This window comes from Macrotis lagotis, chromosome 4 (assembly GCF_037893015.1).
Source record: "Macrotis lagotis isolate mMagLag1 chromosome 4, bilby.v1.9.chrom.fasta, whole genome shotgun sequence".
Classification (NCBI taxonomy): domain Eukaryota; kingdom Metazoa; phylum Chordata; class Mammalia; order Peramelemorphia; family Peramelidae; genus Macrotis; species Macrotis lagotis.
In genome coordinates this window covers 211,221,241-211,236,188 of record NC_133661.1, presented here as the reverse complement: position 1 = coordinate 211,236,188, position 14,948 = coordinate 211,221,241, and the positions used below count along the sequence as shown (strand labels likewise).

The 14,948-nt window shown below is 33.8% G+C and overlaps 1 protein-coding gene across 7 annotated transcripts in view; it reads right to left on the bottom strand.

Moving 5' to 3' along the window:
• Positions 1-14,948, bottom strand: part of HECTD1 (HECT domain E3 ubiquitin protein ligase 1) — a 113,866-nt gene that overhangs the window by 71,923 nt on the left and 26,995 nt on the right. For all 7 annotated transcript variants that reach the window (XM_074235367.1, XM_074235369.1, XM_074235368.1 and 4 more), the window contains 6 exons: positions 9,330-9,564; positions 6,960-7,187; positions 4,480-4,761; positions 4,108-4,378; positions 3,232-3,308; positions 3,051-3,149 (listed from right to left, as the gene is read on the bottom strand). In XM_074235367.1, the coding sequence (XP_074091468.1) occupies positions 3,051-3,149; positions 3,232-3,308; positions 4,108-4,378; positions 4,480-4,761; positions 6,960-7,187; positions 9,330-9,564 (1,192 nt within the window). The remainder of the gene's footprint in view (positions 1-3,050; positions 3,150-3,231; positions 3,309-4,107; positions 4,379-4,479; positions 4,762-6,959; positions 7,188-9,329; positions 9,565-14,948) is intronic.

The window sequence follows — 14,948 nt, the reverse complement described above, 5'->3', positions numbered from 1 at the left end:
TTCCCAGTTAAAGATAACTTAGAAGCTCTGCAGGAAAGGCGTGATGGGGGGGGGGGGAGATTGGGGAAAAAAAAGCCATGGCAGAAGCCCAGCCCAGAGATCACAGGCAACAGCTTGAAGGGGCAGTGAGAGAACTCTGCTACACCTGGGTGAGTGTGGTGTGACGAGCACAGGCTGCAGAATCTGAAGCAAGAATTGGGAAAAAGCAGCCTGCACCCCCAGAGACAATAAGGGAAGTCTGCAGAGATTTCTCTGCTCTCCTGGGGTAGGACCCTGCTGTTTGCCTACACTCAGTTATTGCAGTTTGGGCTCACATAATGCAGTTTGGACTTCCATACTAAGTAACCAAGCTGGATCTCTCCTTATAGCCCCAGGGCAGAGGGCAATGCTGTGGGGTCATTTACATATCAAAGCACAGGCTAGAGAGCTTAAAACCTGGGAAGAATAAAGGTCTCAGTGGGGTGAACCCCCCCCAAAAAAGCTAACACAAGCTGAATTTTACAGGAAACTAAGGATTCTAAAAGGTAGCAAAGTAAGGAAATACATTATAGGAAAAGGGGACAGCCAGCACAAAGAAACAAGGAAGATTTCACATTAAATATAAGGAATAGTAAGAGGAAGCTGGCTTAATAAGATGAAAACATAATTAGACTTAGAGTAATATATATAATAAGGCTAGAATGATAGGCTGAATGAGCTATGGAAGTTTACTGAGTAAAGAAATGAAATAGTTAGACCTTGCTTTCAGAAAATCTCTTTGCAACTGTATAGAGAAGTGACTGTAAAGTAGAGTTGAGGCAGGTTAGCCAATTAGAAGGATACAGCAAGTCTTTGTAAGGGAGTGAGGGCTTGAAATAGGGCAATGGAAGGATGGAAAGTAAAGAATCTATATACACAATAAATGTAGTAGAAACAGAACTGAAACTTGGCAAATGACTGGCTACATCAGACAAGACTTGGCAACAATAGTTGAGGTTAAGAATCTGGATGACTTGAAGATGATACCACCATGACACCACCTATGACAGAATTAAGTACATCTGGAAGGCAAGTGAATATGTGGAGTTTGATTTTAAAATAGTTTGCCTCTAGAACATCCAAGTGAAATGTCCAACAGACTAATCAAAATAAGATTAGAAGTTAGAAGAAAGATCAGTAATAGATAAATAAGTATGGGAATCATTTTCATAGAGATAACTAAACTTACCAGAACTGATGAGATCACTGAGAGAGCACAGAACAAGAAGTAATGGGAATTTAGGATCGAGCCTTGATATGAAGTTCTGGTGACTAAAAAGTCACTGGTAATTCAGAGAGGATAGTTTGGGTGAGTAATAAGGTCTGAAATACACCTACAAAGAGCTAAGAAGCAAAAGAAAAGGGATAACAGCAATTAAAATAGCCAGCTTTTTCTAAGAGTTGTGAAAGGTAAGAAAAAAGAATAGTTTGAGCAGATAGCAAGGTAAAGTGAGAGTTGTATTGTAATTGTTTTAAGGATTAAGAGAAGAGATGAGCATGTTTCTAGGCAGTAAGACAGGAAGACAATGAGGACAGTTAGAAATTGGAGATCAGAGAGAGAAGGAAGATGACTGTAGGAACAATCTGCCAGAGGAGCCACAAGGGAATGGAATCAAGGTTATAGTATATAAAGAGAAAGGCTGGGGGCAAGGAGAAGGGTTATCCCTTACGCAGAAACTGGAGAAATGGAGGGAATAAGAAATGAGATTAAAGGGTTTAGAGAGATAGAGAGGCATATTTTCCATTTCAAGGGAAATAGGGGCAGCTAGGTGACACAGTGGATAGAGCACCAGCCCTGGAGTCAGGAGGATCTGAGCTCAAATCCAACCTCAGACACTTAATAATTGCCCAGCTGTGTGACCATGAGCAAATCATTTAACCCCATTGCCTTAAATAAATCAAATTTCAAAAAAATTTCAAGTGAAATAATAAGCTGAGGGTGGTCAGAAAAATTACTGTAAGAAGTGTAGAAAGAAAAGAGAAGTTGTTTATGAATATAATGGAAAACTGTTATGCTATAAAAAATGACAAGCAGGCTAATTTCAGAAAAACCTATATAGGCTTACATGAACTGGTGCAAAGTAAAGTAAGCAGAACCAGGAGAATATTGTACACAATATGAGCAATACTCTGAGATGATCAACTATGAATGGCTTAACTCCTCTTAGCAATACAATGACCCAAGACAATTCCAAAGGAAAATGCTATCTAAATCCAGAGAAAAGAACTATAGTGAGTCTAAATGCAGATCAAAGCATATTCTTTTCACTTTATTTTTTTTATTTTGATGGTTCTTTTCTTTTGACCTGTTTCTTCTTTCACAACATGATTAATTTGGAAATATATTTTATATGACTGCACATATATAACATATCAAATTAGAGTGGGGATGTTGAGAGGGAGAGGAAGAAAATTTGGGACTAAATTTTTGTTAAATGAATGCTAAAAATTGCCTTCAGATGTAACTAGAAAAAATAAAATGCTATTTAAAAAAAGAAAAGGCTAATTTCAAAAATTCAAAGGAATCTAAATCCTTTCTTGCTAACTTGTTTATATTATTAAGCATCCAAAGTTCTACTACTATTAATTTCTCTAACAACTACTGTCATCACAATTCACATTTATATATAGCATTTTAAGATCTGCAAACCACTTTCCTCACAACAATCCAATGAGAAAATCTATTCATATTTTTTCCTTTTAGTTGTGATCACACATCTAAGATATGACAAGACTCATTTCAAATGCTTTACCAACCTCTTAGTTCCTACAAATAAAGAGTATGAAATACTATATAGAATCTACAATAGACCAGGATTTCTCTTGCGCTGATTATGATTATAAGATTCATGAAAAGCAATAATAATAATAATACAAATAAAAATTGTGATTATATATTAATTTATATTAATCTTTACCCTCAATATGTATATACAATTTATTTTGCTAAAGCTAAAACATTATGATTATATATTAATGTATGTTAATCTTTATCCTCAACATATTTATTCTACTAAAGCTAAAATTCACACCTTTGCTACTTGAGGTCTTCCAAAGCAGGCTGCATAATGTAATGATGATGACCTTTGACCTCTGTTTACATCAGCACCTCTTTCACACAGAAATTCTACCTGTGAGAATTCAAAAAGAAAACGTAAGTTGTCTTACTCATTCCTCTGCCTTTGAAAAATGATTTATTTCATATTAGCTTACCATTTCCTGAGTTCCAAAAGCAGAGGCCCAATTTAAAAGGGTTTGCCCTACATCATCCATAAAATTCACTTCAAATGCTGCAATTATTAAAAATAATTAAAATACAATTGAGAATCAAAAGAAAATGTGAAAGTATTTTATAACTAAAAAAGTACAATAAAGAATTAACTTACTATACATTCTAAAGATATTTCTCACCATGAATTTTCTGATAAAATTTGAATTGCTAAAGAGTATAACAACACTGAAAATTCACTAATTCAACTATAAATAAAAGTAAAGTCAGTAAAACACAAGTCTAAATTTCTTTTTAAAAGATTTACCATTTCCTCTACAGCTAAAATCAGCAAAGATGAGAATCTATAAGTCAGAATACTTTTGTGATTTAACTCACAGGCAGATAAGAAACAAAGAAATAGCTGAAAAGACTGAAACCTTGCATAATTTCATTAATCATCATAATATGAATATCCTCCAAGGTATATTAAATCTCATAAAATTATTGAAAAACTGTAAAATGACTAGATTACAAACTAAAATTTACTATAAAGGCAGTTCTATTTTTTCATCACTTTGTCTTGTACCAATTTCCCGGTCCTATACTATCTCCAAAAGAAATTTTTTTTAAAGACCAGTATATCATCATTCAGCAGCAATCTGCTCAGTTTCATATTTCTGTCAGATCCCATCTTAATTATGAGGCAGCATCACCCTCTAGTGGAACAACAGACAACTGCAGGCTAACCATGATAAGATAACTACAATATTGGGAAAAGATAACTGCTTCCAATTAGTTTAAAGAAACATATTAACAAAATAATCAGGATCTATAAATTCCATTATTCAGGATCTCATTTCTTAAGATATTCTACATACCTCCCGTGTCAATTGCGTCTATAAGTGCATCAGTATCTTTACTTCGGATGCAGTCTATGAGCTGCCGATGTGAGCGCTCTCCAGAACTGTCCAATCTACGAAGCCCTGGAATTCTGCCTGTAGATCCAGCGCTGGACTTTGGTAGGGCCTTTCGTCCTTCAAATAATAGCACCAAGAGAAGGTCAACCAAACGCATGGTATCCAATACACATCTTTCATCACCCTGTAGAGCACTTTCAATTGAATCTGGAAGCTCAGACCTTAGGAGATCCTAGAAAAAGGGATGAAAATAATTACGTCTCTTTTTATTAATGACTTTGTTCCAATAAAATACTGTTCTTTGAAGTAAAAAACAATAAAAAATATTCTTACGTGTGTTACTACTGGAGAGCCTCTGCAAAGTGTTGACAGCAAACTTACAATAGTTGAAACCTGATTACTTAATTTGGAATCAGCAGCAGTAGATGGTGCTCCGGTTGTGCTTCTCCCTGGTTTGCATGCTGATGATGGCCCCGATACAGTACCACCAGCTGCTGCCATTCGAGATAATAGCTCTTCAGTTAGGCCATGTTTGGCTAATGGGGCTGGATCAACACCACGACGGGTAAATCTGTCAGCTAGGGAAGCAAAACATCGCAAAGCTCCATCTGAAACCTAGATGTGGAAAAAAAATAAGTGTTTTCTAGATAAAGAGATTATAATCTATCCAACTTGAATAACTTGAAACTCACCTAAAAGATTATGACATTACTGAGATACTGAAAGTAAAGCTAAAGATAATCCTAAGAAAAATCTAAACAGGTGATCACATTGGGCTTAGAAAAGAAAAAATATGTGGTAATAATATTAATGTCATAATTTTTCTCTAAATCCTATCAATTCAATAAATCTAAGAAATTCATTTGTTATTCTACATTACAAGAATTCTTGATTTTAATTAACATAATCAAAGAAATAAATATTATTAATTGCTTGGAAAATATTTTTATAATGGATGACTTCTGTGACTAAAGATTTATTATTTAAGTCATCTCTTTTTCCCCAGAGCACTTATTCCAAAACTTTTATTCTTTCCTCTTCAGCATCTTCCATTCAAAGTTTACAAGGAAATGATTATTGATCAAGTAGATGACGTAGCTCTAGGTCCATCTCCTATTCCTCAGAACATCTTCAGCATCACCAAGTTTCCCTGTTTCACTAAGACTTATTACTGTACCTGTGACATTAGTCCCACTTCCTCCAGAAACTATCAGTCATTCCCAATCTCTTATTCACTTTTCATCTCTCCCTAACAAAAAATTCCTCTGACAAACATGTTCAAGTTTCACCAATTTTTAAAGTTTCCTTGACATTTCACTGCTTCTCCATTGTTAACTTTACACTCCTAAAATGTTTTAAAACGTTATTTACAGCTAATGCTCCTACTTTAGTAGCAACTCCTCTCAACTCCTTGCAATTTGTATTCTCTCTTCCCCAACTGAATCATCACTCAACAGTTACTAATAACAAAATCAAATGGAATTTTAAAGTCTTAATCATCTTTGACTTCTATAGCTACCAAAACTCTTGACTACTTCCCTCCAACTAGGTGCTCTTCTCCTCAAATGGCTAAATTGAATTCCCTTGCTTCTTTCATTTTTAATATCTCCTCCTTTCTTTCCTTCTCTGGTTCCATGTCTTCCATCTAACCTCTTAATATAGGTATCCCATAAGCATCTGCCCTCAGCAATCTATAAACCTTTTTCTTGGTAATCTTATTCATGGCCATATTTTCAATTAACTTCTCTATGAAGATGACTAACTCTCTTTTTCCATTCATGAACTCTCTTCTGAAGGCTGGATCTACATTGCCAATTGTTTAAAAGGAAGGGATTCATAATCCAGGGTCCACAGATCTCTACCACGCCAAGATGCCAGTGCATAGATATCAGAGGATCTGTAAACTTGGATAGGGAAAAAATGCATCTTTATTTTCTCTACTCTTTAACTGAAACTTATTATTTCCTTGCCAATCAGGTCTAAGACACAAAATAAGTTATGAATCTCTACCAGAAGACATCTTCAATAAGATGTAGTTTCACAATTCACCCAAAACTTTCCAAATTCATAACCTAGGAATTCCTGTGGATTCTTTGTTCTGTCATTCATTTCCTTCTGTAATCAGTGTCTATCTATAACCAATTACCAAGTCATGCAAATCTACTTCCACATTTTTCAAATTTATATCCTGACCCCTATTCTCAATATAATAACAATATTATCTCTTATTGTCAGAATTTTTAAATTGGAAAGGATCTCAGTGGCCATAACCTAGAAGAATCCTTATTATAACATATTTAACAGGTAGAAATCCAGTATCAGTTTGAAGTCCTACAGGAAGAGGAATGCTTCTCTACTTACCAACACAATTCAACGTACTTTGAGACAGCTTAATTGTTACAAAACTACTCCTATCAATACGTCTAGATTTGTCTCTTTGCAACTTTGCCATGATTAATGTTCTGCCATCTTGGTTGGGAACTCTTTATTCTCTCTAATCAATGTCATTCTTAAAATGTCTGTCCAAAAACTTAATACAATTCTTTAAAACATATGAGTCCTTTCACACATTTCAGTATTTCTAGTCTTTGTTCATATTTTCTCTATTTTTAACACCAAATTCAATTGTACCAAATCAGAGTTTTGGAAGGATTTCAAATAAAAAGGTATCATAAGTGCTATTGCTTTTAATACTGTCCAAATCATTTGGCAAACTACAAAAAAAAAAAAACACCAAAAAGAACATGATTGTTAATTGTGAAAACAGACTATTCCAATTAATTTTTTTCATTTCCATCAACTTGTCCACATACCTGATGATCTTCATGTTTTAATAAACTAGAAAGGGATTCTACACAGATTTCTAATGAAGAATCTTGAGGTTCCATTTTGCCACAAAGTCTTGACACTACAGCCATTGCAGAATGAAGGGTATCTTTATGAACCAGGTGCCCACTATCACGAATGAATGTCAGCACACAGTTTAAACCACCAGCTTCAAAAACAGCTCCTGATTCACGAGTACAGATCAGTTCTAAAACCTATGAATAATTAAAATACAAAAAAAACATTGTGCCTTCTCAAACCATTGTTTTTCTTCATAGTCTATTGGAGAAGAGAATTTCTACTCATCTAGCAAAAATCTCTAGATGCAGGGCAGCTAGGTGGCACAGTAGACAGAACACTGGCCTTGGAGTCAGGAGTACCTGAGTAATACAGCTGAATACAGTAACACATAATAACTACCTAGCTGTGTGGCCTGGGCAAGCCACTTAACGCCATTGCCTTGCAAAAACTTAAAAAAAAAAAAAAAAAAAAAAAAAAATCTCTAGATGGTTTCCCAATACTGCTTTAAATTTTAAGCTTCCAACCCAAATCTAGGAAAATCAAGACAATGAGCCAATAAGTTTTTTCATTAAAGGATATTAATTATTTAATCAGGATGTCTAACTAATTACACTTTTCACAATATTGGATAAGACTTTTACAGAATTAATAATATGAAGAGAGCAAAGAGGGAGAGCTTTAGAAAGGTGCTTCTGAAATAAAGCAATAGAGTCTACTGGCTTATCATTGACTACTTAGAGTCATAAACTTTTGGGAAGGCCAAAAAAGCAGGGTTAAAATAAAAAACCCAGTCTAACAATAAATAAATAGACAGAAATAGAGAGACAGATAAACACAGTCTAACAAATGATTAAAAATATAAGAGAATAGAGATCAAGTGCCTTATCTCTCCAGTTATAGTAGACCTAAAAAAAAAAAAATACGAAGCTGAAGCAATGTAAGAAAAAAAGCTTGAAAAAGGATCTTCCAATGTTTCCCCATAGCTAAGGCTTCTTTTTCTAAGTCCTACGAAACCACTCTTTGGAATCACAAATGATAGAGCTTTTACTATTCTCTAACATTTCTAAAAAAAAAGAAAGCTAAAAGTGAGGAAAAGAATTTTTCATAATGCCAGAATATCTGATTTCCCTCACCTATTTCACAAGGATGTCATAAAGAAAACAAACTTTGAAGCACTTTATAAATATTAGTTATTAGTAATTCTAAATATAAATGTAATACAAAGAATCCTGGTAGTGGAGTCTAAAGACATGAGTTTCAGACTTAGTTCTACCCGTTGCCTAAAAGATGAGAAGGGGGGGGGAGTAAGAGGAGAAGGAGGGAAGTACAAGTAACCACAACTAACACTTTTAAGGGCTTACTCACTCTGTGCTATGCACTGTGCAAACACTTGACAATTCTGATCTCACACGATCCTCCCCACAACCCTGGGGAGGGAGGTGTTGTTACAATCCCCAATTTAAAGACTGGGAAACTGAGTCCAAAAGGGATCAAATGACTTGCTTAAGGTCCTACAGGCTCAGTATTCTAACCACTGCACCATCAAGCTGTGAGAACTTAATGCTTATTGACTTGGAAAATGTCTCTTAGCTTTTTTGTTTGTCAAAAGGGAATGATTTTTTTTTGTACACAAAGATTTTATTTATTTTGAGTTTTACAATTTTTCCCCTATCTTTACTTCCCTCCCCCCCCCCCACAGAAGGCAATTTGCTTTACATTGTTTCCATGGTATACATTGATCCAAATTGAATGTGATAAGAGAGAAATCAGAAAGGGAATGATATTTCTAATATAAAAATATTTTACACAATTGCATATGTATAGACCATTATCAAAGTCCTTGTCTTCTCACTGAGGAGGGAGAATTTAGAACTCAAAATTTAAAAAACAAAATATTAAAAATTACTTTACATGAAATTTGGGAAAATATTAAATATATACCTATAAATATATATATTTAAAAGATAGCTTGGCAGGGGCAGCTAGGTGGTACAGTGGATAGAGCACTGGCCTTGGAGTCAGGAGGACCTGAGTAATACAGCCTCAGACACTTAATAATTGCCCAGTTGTGTGACCTTGGGCAAGTCACTTAACCCCATTGCTGTGAAAAATAAATTTTTTTTAAAAAAAAGAGCCTGACTGTAACATTCCTAAATCTCCAATTATGATAAGTCTTCCAAAAATGAAAGAAGAGAAATGCTAGTATTAAATTTTAGAGTTTTATACAAATGTTATTAAAATGACCTTCCACAGGGAACAATTTAAGGTATGCATCTTTTACAAATGTGTAATATAAGAAACAATTTTTTAAAATTTAAGTTTTAAAAGATAAGTACCTTCACACATTGTTCAGCTAAGTCTCTGCTGGTTCTGTTGTTAAGTTCAACTACCACCAAACGATTACAAAGTGCTTTTATGGCTCCATCTACTCCAACAATTCTCCGGGTACATTCTGCTGATACATCTAAGTAGTAGGTTATGGCACGGGCTGTCACTTCTAATACATTGTCTGGTGCACTTTCATCAAGAAAAATTTTACAGAGTGCTGGTAAAAATGTACGAGGAGGGCACCTATAGTGAAAAAAAGAATACATTATATAGTACTAACAAAATAAGAATAATTTTGCTATTAATAAACACAAAAAATGAGATAAGTAAAAACTTTACAGTAGTATTATGAAACAAATTAAGGCAAAATGAAACAATTGGAGGATTATTTCTTGTTTGTATTCAGTTCAAAGAAATAGTAAACACATCGAAATATCACAAATTTCTTATAGATCTATCATTATTTATTATTAAGCGCTATTTAAGATGCCTCCCTGTTACTTTCATGAATTTAAAGATAGAAAAATCAATCAGTAGAATAGAAGATATAAAAACAGAACCCAATTTATATATTAGATTAGCATTTGAGGGAGGGCCTGGCACATAGTAGGGGCAGAAAATGCTTGCTGATTTGACTTGATAAACTCAAAATAAAAAACATTTGAGAAAGAAATAGGGAAAAAAAATTGTTAGAAAAATTGAATAGGGGAAGCAAGGTGGTACAGTGGATGAGCACCAGCCCTGGAGTCACCTGGAGTCAGGAGGGCCTGAGTTCAAATGCAACCTCAGACACTTAACAATTACCTAGCTATGTGACTATGGGCAAGTCACTTAATCCCATTGCCTTTAATAAGTTAAAAAAAAAAGAAAAGAAAAATTGGATAACAGTATAGCAATAAATTAATGGCATCATGTGATACAAAACATACATTAATAATCCAAAGTAGATCAAGTCTATAAATATAAAAAACAAAAGAGAAAGAATAATATACCTGAAAATTGTAGATAAAAACAAATGCACCTATCTTAAAAATGGAAGAAACTACTAAACACAAAATTTATGAAGTACAAGGTTCAAAAATAACATATTTTTGGGCAGGCTAGAGCACCAGCCCTGGGGTCAGGAGTACCTGAGTTCAAATCCAGCCTCAGACACTTAATAATAACCTAGCTGTGTGGCCTTGGGCAAGCCACTTAACCCCATTTGCCTCGCAAAAACCTAAAAAACAAAGAAATAAATAAATGACAGATTTTTTTGTAGGACAAAAAGAAACATCTCTATACTAAGTAAAAAAAAAATCAGATAAATATATTTATAGTAAGGATCTTATAGAAATCTGACAAAAATATAAGTAAAATAAATCTATAAGGAACTTAAAATAAATCTATGGGCAAGGAATATCAAAAGTTTCTAAGGAAAAAATTATGAATCATTATGCAAAAAAATGTTCAAATGTTTAATAATTCAAGAAACACAAATTTAAAAACTCCCTATCAAATTCGTCAAAAAGTGGCTACTCATACAGGACAAGAATGTTGGTAGGGCTGCAAATTGGTTAAAATTTCAAAAACAATCTGACAATTTACATTTAGTTTCAAATCCAGTTATATCTATCTACTACTATTAGAAGACCCAAACATGCTACTTCTAAAGTGTTACCATAATGGATGAATAAATTGATGATAAATGATGATAAAAGCATTTGTTAAGAACAATAGAACTTATATGTATAAAAATATTTATGGCAGTTTTACATCAAAAGCAAAGAAACTAACAATCTATATTTGAAGAATAGCTGAATACAGTATAGGATGTTATTGTCATTATCCTTTTAAACTTTTTTTATTTTCTAAGATAGACTTAACCAAAAATAAGTGAAAAACAGCAAACAGCAAAAAAAAAAAGCAAAGTACAGTAAATTTAAATCAAAGTAAGTTAATAACTCTCACCCTACTACCAAGGACAAGTAATAGATTTCTCTGTTTTTAATCACTTCCCACACCCATCTGTTTCCCACATAGTTTACAAAATTAATTTTGCTAAAAAAGCATAGGTATTTACCTTACTCAATTGCCAGTGTCTCCCTACTGATTCTAGGATCAAATATAAAAATCTGGTGGCATTCACATTACTCTTCTTCCTTTGCTGGATCTTCATCCAGGTTACACCTGTCAATTGTGGATGACTACCCAAGGCTCTGTCCAGCCCCCCCCCTTCTAGTTTTCTTTTAAATTATTTCCTTTGACAATTTCATCAGCTCCCAAGGATTCAATTATTATCTCTATGTAGATTATACTTAGATCTGTTTTTCCATCCCGAACCTTAAGTTTCACATCTTCAAGTACCTATTGGACACCTCAAACTGGGGGGGTGTTCTTTATCTTAAACTCAACATGTCCAAAACTGAATTCATTATTTTTCCTCTGAAAAACTTGTCCCTTTCCAAACTTCCCTAAAGGCAGTCCCAAAGCCCCATACCAAAATGTCATTCTCAACTTCACATTTTCTCTCTCACCAACCCATCCATCGATTAACCAGTCTCTCTTACACATCTGAACTATTCAAACAGCCAGTTGGATGGTCAGCCTGTCTCCAGGTTCTCCCCACCTCAGTCCCTTCATCACTCAGCTGTCAAAATGATCCTCGTAAAGAACATGCTGAGCTATGATTCAAAAAACTCCAACAGCTCCTTCTCATCTTAAGGATAAAATTTTCTGTTTGTCAAAACCCTTTATAACTTTGCCCTCTCCTTCCTTTCCAGTCTTCTTATACCTTTCCCTCCCACATCCCCCTCACCCACTCTTTGATAGCTGGCCTGACTACTGTTTCTTAAACAAGACACTCCAGGCTATCCAGCATACCTGGAGTGATTTCCCTCTTCATCTGCACCTCTCCTGGTCCCTTCTACAAGGCACTTTTCCCAGTCCCTCTTCATTCAAATACTCTTTCTTGTCTGATGATGTAGTTCTCCTGTATCATGTGTTTGTACATAAACATTTTAAATGAATATTGTCTAAATAAGCATAATACTCAAAAACATCACTAAAAAGAAGCAACAGGACTGGGCCAGATCTTACCCCCAAAATGCTGCAAAGCTCAATCCAAACATTAAGTCTGAAGTTGAAAGAAAGCTGGAAGAATGATCCCACATAAAAAGAAGCCCACTAAAAAGAGCTATTAATATGGTGGCCAGGAAACTCAAATCACAAACTCAAAATTTTACTCCAAACCATTTAAGCAAATGCCTCACAGAAAATCAGACCAAGCAAAAAAATCCAACAGGAATTCTACAAGTGATAAAGGAAGAGGTTTTTTTAAGTTAAAAAATAAATGAAATGAGAGCACTTAAGGAAAAAAATTGGAAAAGAATTAAAAGCTATGGGAAGTAAGAACTGGAAAGGAAATTAACAGCATGGAATAAAATTATAAAACCTTGCCCAAGCAACAAAGTCCCTGAAAAATGCAGATGGATTAAACAGAAAAAACTAATGATTCCAAGAGGAAAAACAAGAATTAGAGAATATAAAATGAAATAAAAGACAAAGGTATCTTATAGTAAAATCTTATCTGAAAAGTAGATTGAGTAGGAAAAATATCTAACAATCATTGCACTGCCTCTAATACCATGAACCCCCCCCCCAAATCTAAACATATTTCAAGAACTAATCAAAGAAAACTACCCAGATTGCTCAGAACTACAGGGCAAAATGGAGGGGGGGGGGGATGGAGAATGAGAAGGCAGCAGGTGGATTAAAACAAAACATCTTTTTAAATTAATTGAATATTTGTGACAGCTAGGTGGTACAATGAATAGAATACTGGTCCTGGAGTCAGGAGGACCTGAGTTCAAATCCAGCCTTAGACACTTAATTACCTAGCTGTGTGGCCTTGGGCAAGTCATTTAGCCCTACTGCCTTGGATAAAAATAAATTAAATAAATTTAAATTAATTGAATATTACCTGATGCTAGGGCAAATATGGAGCATGAAGTCAGAAAGACTCATCCTGCTGAATTAAAATATGGTTTCTGATACATAGTATAGTATCTGGGTAATCCTGAGCAAGTCATTTAACCCTATTTTCCTGAGTTTCTCATCTGTAAACTGAACTGGAGAAAGAAATGGCAAATCACTCCAGTATTTTTGCCAAAAAAAAACCCAAATAGGGTCACAAAAAAGTCAAGCACAACTGAAAAATTTAATTCTCAAGAACTGGTAGGTTCCAAGAACAAATTACAAAAACATTAGATAATTTCATGAGAACTAACAAAACTTCACTTGGAAGAAAATTCATCAACAAAAGCAAGAAGAAAAAAACTGGGAATAAAATTTAAAATTTTTAAAATAAGCAAAGCAACACATCAAAAAATTCCCAATTAAATAATAAAGAAATTCTGAAAAATAAGAGAACATACCAAGAAAATTAGAACCAAAACCACCACTGAATAAGTAAATATAATAAACAAAACTAGCTGGAAAAATAACTAAAATGGTAAAATAAATAATAGCATTTTTAAATAATAAAAATAACTAAAATGGTAAAAAGAGGAAAAGTCAAACTTTAAATTTCAAAAAATGAAAAGGTAAATAGAAAATTAATTATTAATTATTAAACTATTTTGTCCACTTATATACCAGCATAATTGATACCTTAAGTAAATTGGATATTTGCCCAAGAATTTATATAACCTAATCTCAGAAAAAAATTCTCTGAATATAAAGGAACTGTTAAATAAAAAAACCTCAAATGAATTCTAGAAAACATTAAAAAAAATTCCAAATAACATGAGTTTCTTATAAAAAACAGAGGGGAAGAAAATATTTTACCAAATTCCTTCTGGACAAATATGGTCCAGATTCCTAAATAAAGGAAAAATAACCAAAAAACAAAAATTACAGACCATATTTCTAATAAATGTCAATATAAAAATGCTGAATAAATTTTTGCAAAAGAAATTTCTTCTTATTCAGTTATGTTCAACATTTCAAGAGCTTTTAGACCCTATTACTCATGAGGGGTTTTTTTTGGCAATGATACTGGAATGGTTTATCATTTGTTTTTTGAGTACTTTAGAGCAAATAGATTAAATGACTTGCCCAGGGTCACACAGCTACTAAGTTTCTAAGGTTAAATTTGAACTCGGGTCTTCCTCACTCTAGGCCCAACATTCCATCAATCTATCTAGCTGCCTCTACAAAAGAAGTAACAGAAATATACTTTAAAAATTATTTGTATAGTTTGTATTTATACCAAAAATGCAATGTTGGTTCAAATGTTAGAGGAAATTAGTAAAACATAACAGAATAGTAATAGTGAATGGAGAATTAATCTCCAAGACATAAAGACCTGTGTTTAAGTTCCACCACTGACATAAACAAATCGCTTAATTTCTTAGTGCTCTTGACAACTCACTAAGGCTAGAAGCTGGTACAGTCTCCTCTCCTGGGGAAAAATTCCTATACCAATGAAATAAGATCCAGGACCCCCACTCCCACCCAACACTCTTTCCCATGGCAGACTATAAACCCTATAGATCCCATTGTTGGATTATGAAAAATAAAGCAATATTCAAATATTTAAAGAAACTAGTTATAGAATTTGTCTACCAAAATACACATAGGAATTT